This window comes from Sapajus apella, unplaced genomic scaffold, assembly GCF_009761245.1.
Source record: "Sapajus apella isolate SASKATOON/1434 unplaced genomic scaffold, GSC_monkey_1.0 scaffold79, whole genome shotgun sequence".
Classification (NCBI taxonomy): domain Eukaryota; kingdom Metazoa; phylum Chordata; class Mammalia; order Primates; family Cebidae; genus Sapajus; species Sapajus apella.
The window spans coordinates 8,509,075-8,528,352 of NW_022437019.1; the positions used below are offsets into that span (position 1 = coordinate 8,509,075).

Consider the following 19,278-nt stretch of genomic DNA (forward strand, 5'->3'; position numbering starts at 1 on the left):
ATGAAGTCATTCTTCTTCAGGATAGAAGGTTTATAATCCCAAGTACAAAGGCTTAAGATAGGGCCTTGTTGCGAATCAAGTTCAGCCAAGTTAAAAACAGAGACAGAGTTAACTCTCTTTCTTTGTTCAAGAAAAGGTGGGTTGAAATTATGACCTCTTTAGCCCCATGACCAGACTCAAATGGAAAGTGTGTGTGTGTGTGTGCGTGTGTGTGTGTGTGTTGACTGAGATCTAGGGGAATTCTTCAGGAACCTTCTTTTTCTCCAAGTTCTGAAAAAATTTAACCATCTTAGCCCCTCTTCCCAATGAGATCCCACAGAGTATAATTATTTATTATTTGAGGAACATTAGAATCTAAATCGTGTGCTCTAATACCAGAATTTATTGACTAAGCACCATATTCTAAAATACTATTAGAAATAACTGGAAAGTACCTAAGGCCTTTCCGCAGATCACATGAAGAAAGGTCAACAAATTTTTTATGCTTCAGCTAAGAGAATACAACACAAGTCAAAAACTCCTAAGAAAGTCTATCTAAAATTATTGTACACCTACTCAAAGCTAAACATGAGTGAGCTATCAATATAACTAGGAAATTGTCTGAAAATGAAAATCAATTAAAATAACATGGTTGGAAGAAATGTTCAAAGAGATAATTAATCAAAGAGTTTTAAGAATATTTTATTCACAATAGTTCTTCCATGTCGTATGTAAAAAAGAAAGTCCAAACATTCTGGTTTTTGAGAGAGGGTCTTGTTCTATTTCCTGGGCTATAGTACAGTGACTTCTGGCTCACTGCAGCCTCAACCTCCTGGGCTCAAGTGATCCTTTCACCTCATCTTCCTGAGTAGCTAGGACTAAAGGCACACACCACCATGCCCAGCTACTTTTTAAAAATAGAGACAAGTCTCCTTATGTTGCCCAGGCTGGTCTTGAACTCCTGGGCTCAAATTATCCTCCAGGCTCAGCTTCCAAGGGTGCTGGGTTTACAGACATGAACCTCTGCCCCCAACCTAAAATATTATTTAGGATAAATGTACATACCTGTGCAAGTTTTCTAGGGAAAATCATTGAATGAAGTTATTAAAAAAGAATCATGATGATGATGGTTGTTACTGCAGTTAGAGATATCTCAAAATAATACATCAACATAAGTGAAGAATTTGGTAATAAATCTATTAAACTCAGTCTTTAAACAAGCACACCCTTCAATGTGTAAGACATACATTTGTGTTTATACATATGTATATACACACTATACATGTATAAACATATATATAAATACTATATTGCATTCTCTAATTCCCAGACAGCAGTTAATCTGTTTTTTCCTAGGAATTTTCTACAATGTTGATAACCTGCTGATAAGTTTTGAAATAACATACATTTTGAATCAGTAATTCAAAAATACAAGATTAGTAGTGGAGGCAAAAATGAGAAAACCAGAGTAGTAAAATAAGCAGTAAGCACATTAGATTAAGCATCTAAACACTCAGATTTAAACTCTGATTTTTCTCGAGAACAAGCTGTGTGATTTTAGGTACAATCCTGTAATCTCTCTGAGTCTCTATTCCTACATTTTGAATGAAGAAATAATACCTGCTCAAATGACTACATAGCATTGGAGTGAAGTTCAAATAACATCGTGGTGCCAAAAACACTTTGAGAGGTATCTGTTGGGTACATTAATTTAGTCAATAAATATTAAACATTTTCTATGTGCCACTTAGGCACTATTCTAGGTAACGGTAATACAGTGATGAGTAAAAGTGAAAATGCTTCTGTTCCTCTGTAGCAAAACTCACACTGATTTTAGGAAAAACATATTTTAGATAGAATAGGAGATAGATAGATAGATAGATAGATATGTAAGTGCCTATATAATTATGCACAAACACATATACACACATTCTGCTATTTAAATTGTGATTATAAATGCTCTGAAAAAAAATGTCTTTGGAAGAGATAAAACTTGAACTGAGACTTTAAAGATGGGAAAAACTTAGTAACATCCAGACCCGGGGAAATACATTAAGGAGAAGGGGAAAAAAAGAGAAGCAGGCAAAGGATCTGAGGTGAAAATAAATGTGTTATGTTTAAGAAACAGAAAGTCCAGTATATCTGGAGCCTGGGAATGCTGATGATCTTGGTACAAGATGACAATCTAGAGGTAAATGGGACAATATCTAAACAGCCCTGTGCATTTCAGCTTGCAGTTGACCTTTATTTTAATGCAGTAGGAAGCCTCTGGGTAATGAAATGAAATGATGTTACTTGCCATCTAAGAAGATAGCTGATGCTGTGTGAATAGTGAACTGCAAAAGTGACTGTAATAAAAAAATGGAGGAAGGAATGAATAATGAAGAATTATAGGTGGCATTTTATTAGTAATGCTATCATAACTGTTTATTTAATACGGCATTGGCCATATTTTTCCCGGAAATGCTGTCTACTGAGGAACTCAGAGTAATATTCACTAGACCCAGTTTTATGGGTTCATACTGATGAAGGAGGCCTATTGCCTTACTTAAGCTGTGTTGTGTCTATCGATTCACAGAGGTAGGTAATACATGGAGACTAAATGGACTGACATTAGTCATTATAATAAAATGTATCTCAAAACCCTACTTTAAAAAGTCCTGTTTGGAAATTGAAAATATCCTGGGCTCCTACATAAACATCAATGTATACTCCTGGATATGGCAATATTCCAGCTCCCTGCTGACCTCCGTGATTTGAGCACCATTTTCGTCCCCTGTCCTTCATCTCCATTCAATTAATGCCTCAGAAAAACTGGGAACTTTTCCCCTAGTTGTTATGTAGAGCTGCTTAACTTTGGCTGTTTTCAGCTACTGAATCTGGATATAGGGGTAGACCCTCAAATTTCAAGGTGTTTGACCGATCCTTGATTTTTTGGTGTTTTGGGATTCCCAGAACTCAAATGATACAAACATTTCCTAGGAAGAAAGGTCAATATTGTTGCAGGAACTATTTATCTTATTTCCACTGATAAATTCCCTCCTTATACTGTAATATGAGCAGTTTCTATTGAGAGAGAGCTAACCTTTAGAGAATGTGCATTTTGCTGTTGGAGAAATGGATTTCTCTGGCCAGTAGAAGTCTTTTTTAAATTTTTATAATTTTTAATTCTTTTGAGTACATAATAGGTGTATGCATTTGTGGAGTACATGAGATGTTTGGACACAAACATGCAATGTGTAATCAGTATAAGTCTTGATCAAAATTGTACAAACTGCAATAGCTGTCAGTAATCCTATTTCCCACTCTCAGAGTAGCATTTTAGTTATACTAAAATAATACTATTAACAATCTTACAGACATATGCCATTTCTTAGGGACTTGCTTTCTCTTAAGTTTTCCAAAAATGGCCATCGGTGACATATAGCAAACACGATTCTCATCTCAGTAACACTACATTATTTTTCAAATTTAGAATTCTGATTCTGCCAGAAAAAAGAGCAATGATCTATAGACAACATTTTTTAAAATCCCACATTGGTACTAAAATCAACATGGGACATGGAAACTATAAAAAGGGTCAAGAGTAGCTACACTACAAAAATAAACCATAGCTGTTTACTAATACTGTGCCCTTTATAATTTGGACATAGTTGCAGTGGTTGACTTTTTAAACATGTTTTCATTTTTCATATTTGTGGATACATAGTGGGTGTATATTTTTATGTGGTGCATGAGATGTTTTGATACAGGCATGCAATGCAGAATAATCATATCCATCCCCTCAGCATTTATTCTTTGTGTTAAAACAATCTAATTATACTTTTTTAGTTATTTTTAAATGTCCAGTTATGTTATTATTGACCATAGTTACCGTGTTGTGCTATTAAATACTAGGTCTTACTCATTCTTCCGATTTTTGTACCCATTAACCATCCCCACTTCTCTCCCCCCATCACCCTACAGGGTCTGATAACCATCCTTTTACTCCTTTTACTCTCTGTCTCCATGAGTTTAATTGCTTTCATTTTAGATAACATAAATAAGTGAGAACTTATAACATGGGTACAACTGGAAGTGATTGTGCTAAGTGAAATAAGGCAGGCGCAGAAAGACAAACACTGCAGTGGTTTCATTTTATCTCAGGAAAATATTGGCACTGATCAGGTAGATGGTTTACATACAACAGAAAAGATGAGAGTATGAAGTTTTCTAAACATGCTAGAACATTCTTTCGGGTATTTAGGTTAGATTCAATAGACAAGCTGGCTCCATGAGCTGAGGGTAGATCTCAGCCAGTAAATGTTAAAAGGTATTCTCTGTACATTTTAACAATTCCTCTTGGGATTTTGGTAACTATATTTTCTCTGAAATTTAGCTGAATTATGAACTGTTAAGATATAGCATTTCTGTGGAAATGGACTGCATTTTGCCAAAGTCTAAGCATCTGCTCCACACCTGGCATTAAAAGCAACAGGGAAAATGACAGCAAATTCAAAAGGAAGGATTCCAGAGTAGAATTTCAAAACATAATACTAAAGGCTATTCTCTGGTAAAGTAAACATAACAACAGCAAGGGATTGGATAAACCTAACTTTCTTTGAATTTTTTTTCTGGAAGTTGTCAGTAATTTAGACTCTTTATTCTATCTAATGCTATCATATTGTGACAGAAACTATTTTGTTCTTTTTTTAAAATTTTTTAATATAAATACAAAATAGGCATTTTAACATTAGTTGAACATAAACAAAATGATTCTCTCTAATCTCAATGTTGCATAGCATATTAAAAATATAAAAGATCACATGAATATCAGACATCTTCTTATCTTGAGATAGATTGAAGTTGAATTTTAAAAGAATTAAACTATGCTGCTTTCCCTATCCTTGGGCCTTCTAAGCTTTACAAAGTGGCAAAAAAAAATAATTTGTTCTTTTTAGAGCCCTGTTAGCTTGCCACTTTTTCTTATTTTTATGTAAAGAAATGGAACCCAAGACCCAAGCCAATTCCCTAACAAGCCAAAAATATCTTGCCAACTGTAGGGAATTTCCCACCCAGTTGCCTTGCATTAGGAGTTGGGAATTCTTACATCTTAAAGCTGAGATCTCTTGAAATAATTAGGCTAAAGGTTAGTCTTAAAGGTTTTCTGTTGGCACACATAATTCAAGATTAGAAAAAATATGATAATAAAAAGAAAGTCTGCTTTGAGGCATAAATGATTTTTTAAATAATATGTTGGTATTTAAATACATTCAGACATAGCTCCAGTTACAAATGCTTTGTTACTTGATACTGTCGAAGAAAATCTAAAAATGAAAACAAAACAAAACCCACAAAACCAAAAAATCCAAACCTACAACACTTACAGAAAAAAAAGAATATGTTAACTAAATTTCTAATAAAGTATAGCAGGAATAAAGATAGTCTATTCTCTAGCTACAATTTTATTTCTCTATCATCTACCTCTCCACTCTTCTCTCAGGTTTTGTCATTTTAGGAATACACATCCATCTCTGTTTCCTTTGCTGTCTTTACCTACGTGGTTTGATGACAAAACCTTTGAGAGGTATTTATCATCCATGATATCATACATGAATATTAAGTTTAAGACTGATGTAGATCATTATAACAATATTTCCAGGAACTACCTAATGGTAGTTAGGGAGAGAGAGGGTGAAAAGTTCTTTCTTCTGAAATTCTTTCATTTAAGACCTCATTTCTTCAGCTGTATCATGTTTGTGTTCTAGTTAAAGAAGTATCTGCCCTAATTTGTTTTCCAAGAAGCGAAGTAAATGTGTTCATAGAATAAAATGTCTTTTGTAAGTTAAATGGGTGAAAATAAGTATGTGCACAGGAGGAGAAACCCTTAGCTTGGTTGCATGGCCTCTTGGTGATAAACTGTACATCAGTGGGGCTCACCTGGGATTTTGGCTTATCATAAATAAAGTGAAACCTGTTTATATGGTGGGATAAAAGGGAGGAGAAACATATCACTTGAAGAGTATTAAATATCCATAAAAGCCTGATTATCTTCCTTCAAAATTAAGCTTCATATCTCTGTTTATGGATTATTTTTGTCCCACACCCAAAGTGCAGGGGAAGCCAATATGAAAATGACTGAAATTTCATGCAGATGGGTGCAGTTCAGCAGGAGCAGTATTTAATTTTTTAGGAAGCTGGAGAACATTCAGGGTTCCTTCATTTATTGTAATACAGGCAAAGAGGAAAAAACTTGGGAAAATGAATTTCCTAGAAAAATCTTGGTTTCATCCTGATTTAAAACTAAAAGAGCCATATAAATTGATCAAGGGACACTTGAGTCTTCCCAGGCTCATGAGATCAATTCCTCTCCTTATCATTTCCTCTTTGTTGCTGTCTTTCGCTTTCTCGATTCCTCTGACTCCTCTCTGTTCTCTATTTTCTATCCTCTTTTGCTTTCCTTTACTTTTTTTTAACTTTTTCTTTCCTCTTTTCCCATTTTTCTGACTTTTTTCCTTTTTTCCTTATTTTATTATTCTACACTAACCATGCTTTAGGTAAGAGTTCTTTCAAAAAGATTACTCAGCTTCTAGTTGCAAGAAAGAAGCAGCCCCCCACATCTTGCCACCAAAGAGATTATAGACAAGAATGAATTTGGAAATTACTAATAATTTTTATTTATATTTTCTGGATACTGATTACTTTAACTCAAGTCTATTTAAATGTTTCTTCACTGATATTGTACATAAATTATGAACATAGTTAACTAATTTTTCTCTTTACATCCCAAATAGACGCTATTAAATTTTTAGAATTCCACATATTCTAATCCTCTGTAGCTCTCCTACCTTTAAAAATACCTTCCTAGAGATTTCTCTTTATTAGTCATCTTTTTATTTGCAGTTTCTCATGATTAATCTTATCCTTGAAAAGGCAGCCTTTTAAAATAGTTTTACAATATTTGCAAACTGGTTCCTGTCATCTAGATTAACCAAGTTATAGTTTTCATTTCTAGTTATTGAACCCAAGGTATATATCTACTAAGAACAGTGCTACACCTTCTGATGCAGTGTGTGTTTCTTTAAAAACAGGTCATGATGAATTTGCAAAAGAAGAGTTTCTTGTATTAGTCTCAAGTCTTAGCTTATCACATTTTTCTATTTTCTGACGACATTCAGAAGCAAAATCCTTGCCTTTTGCATAATGTTGTTACTTTTATAAAACAAGACTTTTGTCATAGAAAGAAGCTAGTGGCACCTTTATCTTGCAAGAGGAAATTATCTTAGCTATGATCATAAAATTACTAAAATGTTTACTCTCTTATAAGATAATGATAATCTCACATATTTCCTTTACATAGTCTTTTCATCTGAAGGCAAATGGCTCCTGTAAAAAAATAAATAAAAGGAGAGGGCCTGTTTTGCAATAGAGATCTACTGGAATGCACAGCATACTGAAAGTAGCAAAAATTTATGGTAAAGGAATGAAATTTAAATACTTTGAATATGTAAAAATTTTAAAAATACACAATAATGTCAACTTAATAGCAGCCAGCATTCATGGTATTATCATGTTTCTCTAAGTCTACAGCTGGTTATATTTCTCAAGATGTCTTAAAACTATACTTAGTATTTTAAACTATACTTCTCTAATTTCAGATACGGTCTCTAAATGCACTTTAAAATATTGATGATTCTGTAGGTATACGTAATAAACACATGCCATTTTATTCCTTAAGGATTAAAAAAAATCCAAAAAAGAATATAAAAAAATAACTTTAGTCAGTATCAAAGTTTTTTCATAAATCTCAAATTCATCACATTTAAGTGTACCACATTCCAACAGGATGTTTAGAATAAACATAGATAAAATATTTGAGCTACTTTTTTGTTTGCTTTAATTTCTATCATAATCTGAAAACTTATTGTTACCAGAAATCAGAAATATCAAAAAAAAAATCTTACTAAAGATTAAAGCACATCCACTGTTAATTTTCTCAAGTCCTGAGATTATTATAGCATATTGTTCATTTCACGAAAAGGAAGATGGCATGCCTATACTTGGAAAACTACTATTTCTGTTCTTTAAATACATATCTATTTTTTCTGGGATTAAATAGATGATAAAAGTAGATTCTACAAAAATAGCAATGTGGCAATATGAATTAACATAGTTATTCTTATAAGCAAATCACTAGTATTGAAAATTAGCTTTTCAATATACTCTTAGTCTAATCTATATCTTTTCAGGCTCTATGGTTCTCCAGGGTCTAGGAGTGCATATAAAAATTAGTTAAAGCGATTTTTGCTAAAACGATATTTGATGAAAGGGTTAATGTGTACATTTATTAAAGAGTTATTATATACAATTATTTGGAAATGAACACTCACAGCTTGTTACTTGTTCTCTGAACAATAATGTATACACATGGGTAGATTTTAAAAGTTTGTATGTAAAATTATTTAATAAATTGAAGACTATGCACAAATCTGTCAGATAATATTCATATTTACATGTCAAAATATTAAATAGAATTTTCTAAACTAGAATGAAGAGAAAGTATTAAAATATGTTGTAAAATTCTGCTGATTTTTTAGGGAATGATATCACAGGGCAGGAGGAGATTCGGTAAAGTGATCAGATCATTCCAATCAATATTTTCAAAAGTGTTTCTATGTAAAATTTATAACACTAGCCTGGCTATTTCTTCTTTTTGTATGTTCCTCATCTAGCTAGTTTTGTAATTTATTGCAAATTTTATAAATCAAGAAAAACTTGTGAAACCAATTGAGAGGTTTAAAGGTACACAAGCAATATTTTGACATATCATATATACAATTAGGCTCCCCTTTTGTGACCACTCTATTTAGAATTAAATAATTTTTTTCTAAAAACTTAAATGAATTTTTGCTGAAGTCCAAACCTGAGGAAATTTGTATAGTATGTCCTAAAATGAATGTTTGAAATTGATTAGAAAGGACACCTGGTAAGACACTTGACATATATTTGTGTTGTGTCTTTCACAAGGCAGTCCCCCTTAAACTTTTGAGACACTAATGACATTTGGCAGCTTCAAAATAGGCCCATAATGCACATTCATGTCATTACATTATGCAAAATATTTCTTAAAAAGTGACTGTAAATCCATGCAACCATTTAGTCATAAAATCATTGCTTGAATTTGTAAGCTTTTTATTCTTTGCTTATCTGTGCTGTCTAGATGAAGGAGAGGTGGCCTTCTTAATATTGCCATTTAATTATTATTTAAATGTTGCTATTAAATAGTTTCTAGAAATGCTTTAGGAAAGGTTCAGTGTCAGCTATAGTTGAGAATCATGGATTTTAACCTTGGTTTTCTGTGTGACTTTGAACGAAAATTTATTTCCTTGTTTCACTTGTTTTACTCTGAGATCAATATTTTGATTTGGCTTCATTAGACTTTGTTTAACAAATAAGATGCTTTGATTATCTTATTCAAGTGTTATTCAAATGTGTGCCATTCCTATAACTATTTACTCTTATTGTTATACATATTGTGTTATTAAATGTTGTATTCTTCCTAAGCAGAAATGTATCAATATAACCGAGTAATGTATAAACCAAGAAAAATAAAATTGTACTGCAGAAAATTAGGGTATAAGTTCAAATGCACAATTAAACTACAACACGACCATCTATCTCCTTCCCCTATTATCCTAGAGGGGGTGGCAATTTAACACATAATAGTGGATCAATATGTAATATTCCAAAATAAATGTTTGAACCAATAGAATCAAAGATACCCCTGTTGGAATTCAATGCAGACATAGCAGTACCAGGTGAGATAGCTGCAGTCTTTGTGCTGGAAGAGAGAATATTATCCCAGTTTTTACCTACATAATAAAATCATTACACAGAAAGTACTGTGCTTATCACGTAAATGTAGCAACTCCTTCGTGTCATTATGAGAAGTTTGTGTCTGCCTTTTACTACATATGGATATGAAACTACATAGTAACTTGAATTAACATTGAGTGATCGATTAAAAATAGATTCGTCATTAAATTACATGTTACCATCCTTATTATTTGACTATTAAAGTTAGGCTGTAATGGTAAAGATTCCATGCTATCCTCTAAAACAAAAATACAACAAATGCAACCTACCTCCCAATCCTGGTCTCAGGCGATTGTCATAGCCATCTAGGAGTCTGTCCAAAATCCTGGTGAAGACAGTGGTGTTGTCTTTAAGTTCATCTTGTAATGACTGCTGTCCATAGCTGAAAAACCATAAAGAGAAGCAATAGCTAAATTATACATTTCTACTAAAGCCTCTTTCCAAATGAAACCTTTCTCAGTTTTTCTATCTTGCTTTCTACTGAATCTTAACTTGAAAATTATTTTTCACAAGGTAAAAAAAGAATGTTATTTTTAAACTCTGGGCATTTAGTTATATTTATCTTCATGGTTTATAAGCTATTTTAAATTTTTATTCATTAAATGTGAATGGATAATTATAAGAAATGACTTCTGTCTGTTTAATTTTGAATTCTCAACATGTATATTATGTTGTAATGCATGTCTTCTCTAAGCAAGTAAGAATGCTAATGCACATTTTTTTAAAACCTGGAAAACTTTCCAAATTAAAAAAAAAAGGTTACCAAAATAATTGTGTGTGTGTGTGTGTGTTTTAATTTAACATGTAGCAAAAGCCTAAGGTTTTACCTACCAACATCCCTTCTTTCATCCACTTCTTATAGATCTGTGTTTTGGCAGGGTGTTTTTTTTTTTTTTTTTTTTTTTTTTTTTTCTTTTTTGATGTTCTTGTAAGAGATTTAGATGAGAAACATAGATAAAACTTATTTCTTAGATAATTCTATTTTTACGTCAGTGTGCAAATTTCCATTCCTCTTAAGATTCATGACCCAATTATTAAAATTTTTCTATTCACACAACTAATTAATTTTTATTATTTCTAGTCTAAGATGTAAAAAGAACCTTTAGAAAGATCAAGTTCAATAATCTTAATTTATGGTTTACTAAGCTGTCGTACAGTTTTAGGGTTTTGTTTAAGAAGGCATATCTATTTGTGAGCAAAACTTGACCTAGAATCTAGCTTTCTTCAAATGTTAGTCAGAAATTTTATTTCCCTTCTTCTATATTGGAATAATTATTTATATTTAAATGTTACTAGTTGGAGATGTAGTTTGTATCCCTTACCATTATTAGTCTTTGTGTTTCAACCACCTAGTGATCTCATTTCAAAAATCGTGTATTTCCTACATCAATCACATTGCTATCTATGCTCCTTGAATCATATTTGGTGTGATGATTAGCATGACAACTCCAAAATCCTTTGAGAGAAGTGTTTTCTATCTTAGGATGGATTAAATTTACTGATATATTTCAATTATAGTTCTGACCTTGAATACAAAAGAAAAATGAATATAGGGTGTAAACTAAGAAACTGCCACAAATCTATCACTTCCATACTTTCTACTTAATACGCTTTGGGCTGCACTTCTGTGTGCTCATGTTATTGATAAATATAAGAAAAATAGTAACATTTGAAACCAGAATTCACTTACTTGACAGCAGCAAGAAATATGATCAAAGTATCATTTCAAAAACAAACACTGTTTTGCAGGTAATTAATTTTCTGTCGACAAAATGCAATAGCTATTTTTCTGATGAAGTTTTAATTTGATAAAGTTACTAAAACTAAAGGCTGTCCATAATATTGGATATCCTATGTAATATGCCTCTATGAAACAAATTTTCATTCCCCCTAATTTCAACATTCATGCCATGCAAATTGAGGGCTTACTCTCTTTTGGCAAAATTAAGCATCTTGCTGGTTTTTAAATCAAATTTCCAACAAGCTAAGTGTCTTCCAGTATGTCTCATTGGCAGATGACAGCAGTAAGTCAACAATAGTTTTATGAATGCAATTATTTATTAAAAAAAAATCTCATTGTCACAAAATCAATTGTCATGCATGCATCTTTCAAGGATACTGGAAGGTCATCTTGATAAAAATGGAAAAGAAATGTTAGAACACCCTAAGTTATGAGGAGGGCCTGATCGGAAACTCTAAGGAAGAAGCAATGCAATAAGAAGAAGGAAAACATGAGATGGGGTAACATGACGAAGTAAAATTAAATTGTTAAAACAATCCTTAGAATATGGAGTGTTTATTACCTTTATCTAAACCCTGTAAGTTTTTACAGCTTATATAAAATTCAGAAAATGCTTTTCTCCCTGGTTTTATCTTACAAATGTTTTCACCAATTGTTTTCATTGGAATACAAATGCCCAAAGAGACCACTGTCTTTTGCCCAAAACCAGTTCTGCTTTCCCAACTGAAGTGGAAATCTTTCTTTTACGTAATTTTTTAGTGATTCTCCATCTTTACTTCTAACTCACTATGTCAAGTTGTAATTGCAAGAGAAAAACCCTAGGAATTAGATGGTTATCCATTTGGTATTAAACTCTCCTGCCAACGTAGTGTTTCCTAAACTGAATATATATTTTGAAGAGAAATGCCAGTTTCAGTACCTGATTTTGATTCCATATGAACCACTATATAATAAAACACTGTGCACTAACTCCATCTACAGGTCATTGCAATAGTAACACTTCGTATAATTTTTCAAAAGCAGTAAAGACATTTAACTTCTCACATTAAGGGTATGTGATAATAATGCATGTTTGTCAGTGTTTATCATACACAATAACAGGAAAACAACAACAGACAACTTTTGAATTAAAATAAATCTTTCTAAATGCACATGTGTTTCTAGACTATTGCATCTCCCTATTTTAACTCTTTAGAGTTCACTTGCCATTGCATTTTGAAGAAACTCATGTTTTTATATTACGTCTGACTTTCTTATGGGCCACAGGAATAGGCTACACAAAAAAAATACAAAATCAGATAAAGAAAAATCTGAAAAGCTCGGTCATATAAATAGTTTCTGCTATATTAATTTCCCATGCTTGATTGATTCATTAGAAAATATTTTGACTATGGTTAAGCTTAATAAACAATTAGTAATTGTTTTTCAAAATTTGTCTTCATAGTAGGTACATTTAAACGGGGAAATTCGATGTTACCAAAGTTCTTAAATATTTGTCTCAAGTAGTCCACCTTTACTGGTTATATAGATAACAATTTCAAAACATGATAAGCACATGCATTTATAGAGACATGATTTTCAAATTGCAGATATTATTTAAAACTTTCCATTTCTATATATACAAAAATTACTCTGTGATCTTTGCAACTGGCTAGAAATTTTCTTGCTGCATAATCAGCTTACACGGTATGCAACCACTAATTGGGTAACTTTTTTTATGAATTAGGAAATCATATGTTTTGTTCAGTTCCAGCTGAACAGTGAAAAGTTCAATGTAAGACTTAAATGTTGAATTAATAAGTGTCTTAACAATGGCTTGTTAGGTGTATTCTAACTAACATGCAAATATAATGATTTTTTTTTTCATACTGCTCCTCTTTATTCTTAGCTGGAAATTATTGCAGTTAAGTTTTCTGAATTCCCTTAGTCATAAATGCATCTGAGGACAATTTTCTTCCCCCTGAAAAAATAAATGAAAAGTTACAGAAATTTTCATGCAGATTAAAAAAAAAAAAAATGTCCCCACCTTCTTCCAGTCAATGTGCTCAGAAGGAGGATCCAGGCCCAAAGATAGTCAGACAGACCTGGACTTTTCCTCATCGCGGGCTGGAGCAGCTGAAAAGTAGAATAAGTAGAGATCAATGTCTCTAGCAAGAAACATCAGGTTATAACCACTGGGGCTGACTGAGGCAGTTTAGATGAATGCTTTGAAGTCAGGAAATGACCTCACTGGGATATGACACCTCATTGGAAGCAATGGAAACCTGGACCATCCATTCTCCACTCTCCCTTCCATTTCTCCATTCAGAAATATATCAGTGTCCTTATTCTCCTGTAAAAGAATACAAGTTGAAACGCTTTCAGGTGACAGTATTGCTTAACATGAAAACTGTGAGCTGTTTATCTCTAGGTTTTATATTTAGAATATAGTTTAGTTTATTCTCTTCTTGCTATTTATCATATGAAAATTTGAACCTTTATGATTCAAGTTTCCACAGTGAATTGTACAATAAAATTTTTAAGCTGGTGTCTCTAACAGGAAGAATTTATTTAGGGATAGGGATAGGTTAACGTGTTGTGATGGCTGAATTCCTCTTTTAATTCTGCAGGTACCTCGATTTCAGAAGCAACTGTATTTATCTCTATTTAAAAACATAAGAAACACACTGTTGAATGCCGGAGTCGTGCTTGTATTCTGTGCCTGTGACTGCTCTGCTAAATATGCTTCCTAATGTTTCTGTGAGGCTAAAGGACATACTTTATAGTCAAGCCATGTGCTGATCTCTCTCACATATGAACCACACACACACAAATCCACACAAACATGCCCACACATATCTTTCAAGCCCTCTCAAATTCTGCCAGGTTGCTGGTAGAAATGTTTCATCTCAAACAGATGGAAGCTCGAGTGCTTTGCTTTGCATGAATAAGGGGTTCTTTTTTACCTCTTAGGTAAAGTGCAATCAATCACCATCTGATTGTTGAATTTAGACTTGGTAGTGGAATGTTGGAGAACTGGAGGAGTACAGAAAGCTTAGAGAATTAAAATTGTATATAATCTATGTGTTGAGTACGTTTTCAAAATTCAATGCACTACCTGCATAAGGAGCAGATATGGTAACATTTTAATGTGCTGTAATTAATTCCAATCATAATATGAGAAATGTTAAAAGTATTTAATCTATACTCCTTAGTGGGGTAAGTGATTAATAGATTGCAAGGCTTTTAAAGCTTTTTTTTTTTTTTTCATTAAACACTCTATAGTTTAACATGGTATGCTTTTAAACACATCTATAAAATGCTTTCTACACTCTCGGGAATCATTTAAATCACTAAAAACCATTACAAGCAGGCATGTAAGCAATGAAACATAATATGTTTAGAGCAAAATGGTTTAGAGATAAGAATTGTGAGCCTCATCATAGCTTTCACTCAATTTAGTAATTTAGTGACTGGTTTTGAAACAGATAAGTTGACTACGACAAGAAATCTTGGATAATTATGTTAAATACTACATCTTAATTGCAAAATTTTAATTTACACTCTTACTAATATTTAGCATTTGTTATGAGGGAAAAACAGCTTCTCTTAGTCCTACTAATTTTTGTTGATCTTTTTAAAAATACTGAATATCCGAAGGGCTAAACAAAACACAGCAAAACGCTGAGACAGGTCACCATAGATTTTGCCCTCCTCTGACATTTTTAAAAGAGAAAAACAAACCTATCATGGCACTTGAGTTGTTGAGTAAGAAAGTTTCTTGCAAATACAAACATAATAGTTTAAAAGAAAGGCTAAGCTGCAGTCTTATCACTTTCTACTTTCATCCCCCCCACCCCCCGCCCCAGACACACACTCCAAACATCACCATCCCATGCCACCCATATCAAAGAATAAGTTGAGTTTTCGTGTTGTGAATGAGAGAGACCCCCTATACCAGAGGGCATTTCACCGGCGGCCACTGGAAAGGAGAAAAGAGATTTTGCAGCCAGGACCTGAGAGTGCCTTCCCTAGGATAGAACAGGGAGACAGGTTTTCTGTCTCAGCGTCTTAACTTTAGATGATGGCCCCCAACGCCCCTCCCCAACTCACCCCAGCTCCCCCTTGCAGGAAAAAAAAAAAAAAAAAAAGACCAAAACAACATGCCACCACCCACCCTGCGGAATACAGTCAAATACGCCTAAGAAAGCGGGGAGGAAAAGAAGACAGACAGCGGAAAAATAATGCTCTTATGTTGCTGCGGTTTCACCCTGAAAGAAAAACATTTCGTTGTTTCTACCTGCTGTGGGATCAGGCTCCTGTCCTGCTCGCTCCGTCGCTTGCTGGATCGCTCTCCCTCTTCTCTCTCTCTCTCTCTGTCTCTCTCTACCCCCATCTCCACCCCCCGCAACTATAACATTCCTGTCTCTCTAGCTAGGAAAAGCCACGTTCCAAGCTCTGTCTGTGTATCGTGGTCCAAAGTGGCACTTACCTCGGGCTCCCTCTGGACACAGGATCTCTCAAGACCGGGGAAAAGTCTGGGAGAGAAAATCGTGGAGAGACTGGAGCCGGCACGAGTCTGCGAGTCCGGGCGCGCCGGATCCGAGGGGCGTCCTAGCTCAGCCTCTCACTCACTCGGTCTGAGCCATCATGGACTCTGCGTGCTCCTCTGCTGAAGATTTCACACCCAAATTTGCTTCCCAATATCCAATCTGCAGCTATACAACAAAAGATTTCTCTTTACCAAGACAGTAGTAATACGTCCCAGGGCAAACCGGATGTGAAATAGGCGGTGACTTCATGCCAGAGAGATTTTATTTTAGAAAGGAAGGTGGTACCAGCCTCTGGATCTGGAGACCAATCCGCCCATTTTTTATATGCAGCACAATTTAACTTGCACCGCTCTGGCCCTAATCCCCTTCTCTCTAGCTGCAGGCTCAAATCCTTCTACAATCTGCTGCAAGCTTTCCCTTCTTGCGGGGAGCGGCCATGGGGGAGGGAAGGGTAGAAAGGGTGAGAGACACACAGACTGCACTTGGAGTCTTTTCACTCTTGCCATTTACGAACATCCGATTTTAAGATGAGCCCATTAAAAATACAACTGTTCCCTGCAACTATTCTGCCTTTGATCAGATATGAAACCGCTGCCTGCATATGAATGAACTCAAGCTCTGAAACAGGGAGATGCAGGGTTACACGTGTGGAGAGAGCACTCGTCTCGCCTCTCTCCCTCACACACACACTCCCACACGTATGTCTAAGTCCCCGTGTCTTGCAGAGTCACGAATGGTGACGGATGGTAGGAGAGAGTTCTGGCAGGTAGGAAATTGGGACTGGGTTTAGAGAGTCTTGCGCACTTTCCCAGGATGGGAGCGCTTTCCAGCCCACCTTCTTCTGTAGCTTCGAGGACAGCAAAACACCCCCCGATCCGGGTTGTTGTTGTTTTTCAATCTTTGGAGACAACTGTTTGTCTATTTTATCATGGAGAAAACGCAGGCGCTGTTACCTCTGAATTGTGCGGGGTTCCTGGACGAGGAATATTTAACTAATACATCACCCCGATCATTTCCAGGTTTGAGAGTCCCATCTCCATTTTCGGAATCATATCTTTGCCTCGAGCTCCATGATTCTCGGATTAGGAAAATGGGAGAGGGAAAGGAGGAATTTTTAGAAGTCAGGACAAAATCCGCGTCTACTTTTTTTTTCCTCCCCTCTCTGGCCTCTTCTATTGCCCTCCCTGGCAGCTCTCCACCCACAAATAATTATACACTAGGAAAGGGCAGGTGTTTCAACATCAGTCTAACTAAATTTCCAAGGAATCAGCGATGACTGTGGTTTCCTCCTCCGATTTTGTGAATGGCTGTTCGTAGCAGAGAGCGGATGGGTGCTGTCTTTCTGGGAGAGCTTGCTGAGACCTAAATCACTGGGAGCTGTCCCTTGAGCACTTTCGTCCAGTTAAGGCAGGAGGTGCTGAAAAGGTGAGGTGTCCCATGCAAGGTTTCTGGTGGATAAGGTCTGAGCTTTGCACTGGTCATTTTCTCCTAGTGAGCTCCTAGCAGAGAAGACGTTTCAGATGGGGCGGAGCTTAAGCAAGTGAAGGAAAGTCCTGAATAGCCAGTCCATAACCACTTTGGGGTTTCTGATTCTACAAGTGCTTCTTGACCTTGTGCAGCAATGCAATCAGCTTAATGATTAAAACTTAAATAAGGTGATTGCAACAATAGGGAATATAAAATTGAAAACCACGTTCGCGTTGGGCTTTGCTACCTTCTGAGTTTTGTGATTGTCAACTGGGAAATGATTTTAGAGATAAACTTTTGGGAGAGATATTTAAAGATTATCTTAAGATACCTGTGTTACTGGGCAGTAGTTAATTGCCTATTAATTTCAGATATAATAAATGCCAATGTATGCTTAAGGATATTCGCTGAAAAAACATGACAGCCTCCCTATGTGACATTACCCAATTTATATTTGTTTGCTTATCCATTAATTAATTAATTTATTGAGTGGTTTTGAGAATAAAACTGAATTTAATGAGATTTATAATTAACACGAAATCTTAAGCTAACAATTAGAAAACATTATTATATTACTTCATATACAATGCAATTCCACAGTTTTATCCTGTTTTAATGAAAATCAACAGTCATAAACATCTGATTTTTTAGTGTTCTCCTGGCTAAACTGTTGCACCTCATTTTATGATCTTCTACAAATTGAAAATAACTTTATATCCTTTATTAATGAAACACAACCAAATCACTCTACTGATTTTGGTTTTGCAAACAAAGTCACTGAAGCTTAATCATGTGAACAATAGTCTCAGAGCAATGCCAATTATATTCTGCTTCAGATTAAATTTTTTTATGTGTCTATGAAACAGGATACAATTGCACAGCATTTTCATACATTTAAAAATAAATATTAAATAATTTGGGGGCCATAGTGTGTATATGGAAATGAACATACCTATACTATTATTCTCTTTTTAAAATACAATACTCACAAGGTAGATTTTACTAGGTAATTTGCTGTGACTATCAGCTTGTAATATATATATGCATGTATGTATTCATGCACACATGCATATAATTTGCTTTGATACATATATGTTATTAATTGTATTTAAAAATATTTGTATTTTAGTTCTCCAAAACAACTGACACTCTAATTGTGAGTTTGTTTATTATTTTCCATCATGATGTCATCAATATATGCACATACTACCATACAATAAAATAAATTAATAAGAAAATACTTTATATTGTGTTTTAACATTAAATATTTTGTATATTTTTCGATATTGTGTGTTTTGCTTTAGCCAGAAAGAAGCACTTCAAATTATGTGTGCATTTAATGATGTCAGTTTTCTAAACGATAATTACCATGGTGTTTAATATTCTTAGAGTGTTTACTTGGTGCAACTTAACGCGCAAACTAATTTTCATAATAATTCAATTTAATTTTCAAAATGAGTCCCTTTGAGAGATAGTATTAATATTTCTGTTTTACAGATCATTCTATAAATTACAGACTAGAGAGATCAAAAGACTTGGCTAAGGTCACACAACTAGTGAGTATCCATACTAAAATGCAAACCCATATGTTCTGACTTCAAAGCCTGTCCTCTTCAACCACACTTCTACATTACTTTGCTTCCTTAGTAAAATCTTTTTCATTCTCTTTATGTCTATGCTGTCATCTTTCTATCAGTCACATAA

The 19,278-nt window shown here is 34.3% G+C and overlaps 1 protein-coding gene across 3 annotated transcripts in view; it reads right to left on the reverse strand.

Annotated features, from left to right (window-relative positions):
• Nucleotides 1–16,674, reverse strand: part of GABRA1 (gamma-aminobutyric acid type A receptor subunit alpha1) — a 56,577-nt gene extending 39,903 nt beyond the window's left edge. The window contains exons 1-3 of one of the 3 annotated variants that reach the window (XM_032252717.1): nucleotides 15,855–15,961; nucleotides 13,602–13,690; nucleotides 10,104–10,216 (exon numbers count right to left, since the gene is read on the reverse strand). In XM_032252717.1, the coding sequence (XP_032108608.1) occupies nucleotides 10,104–10,216; nucleotides 13,602–13,690; nucleotides 15,855–15,950 (298 nt within the window). In that variant the 5' untranslated portion in view covers nucleotides 15,951–15,961. Of the gene's footprint in view, nucleotides 1–10,103; nucleotides 10,217–13,601; nucleotides 13,691–15,808; nucleotides 15,962–16,046 lie in introns of those variants that run through there. The other 2 variants (XM_032252718.1, XM_032252719.1) reach the window with 2 other exon arrangements.
• Between the last annotated feature and the right edge of the window lie 2,604 nt (nucleotides 16,675–19,278).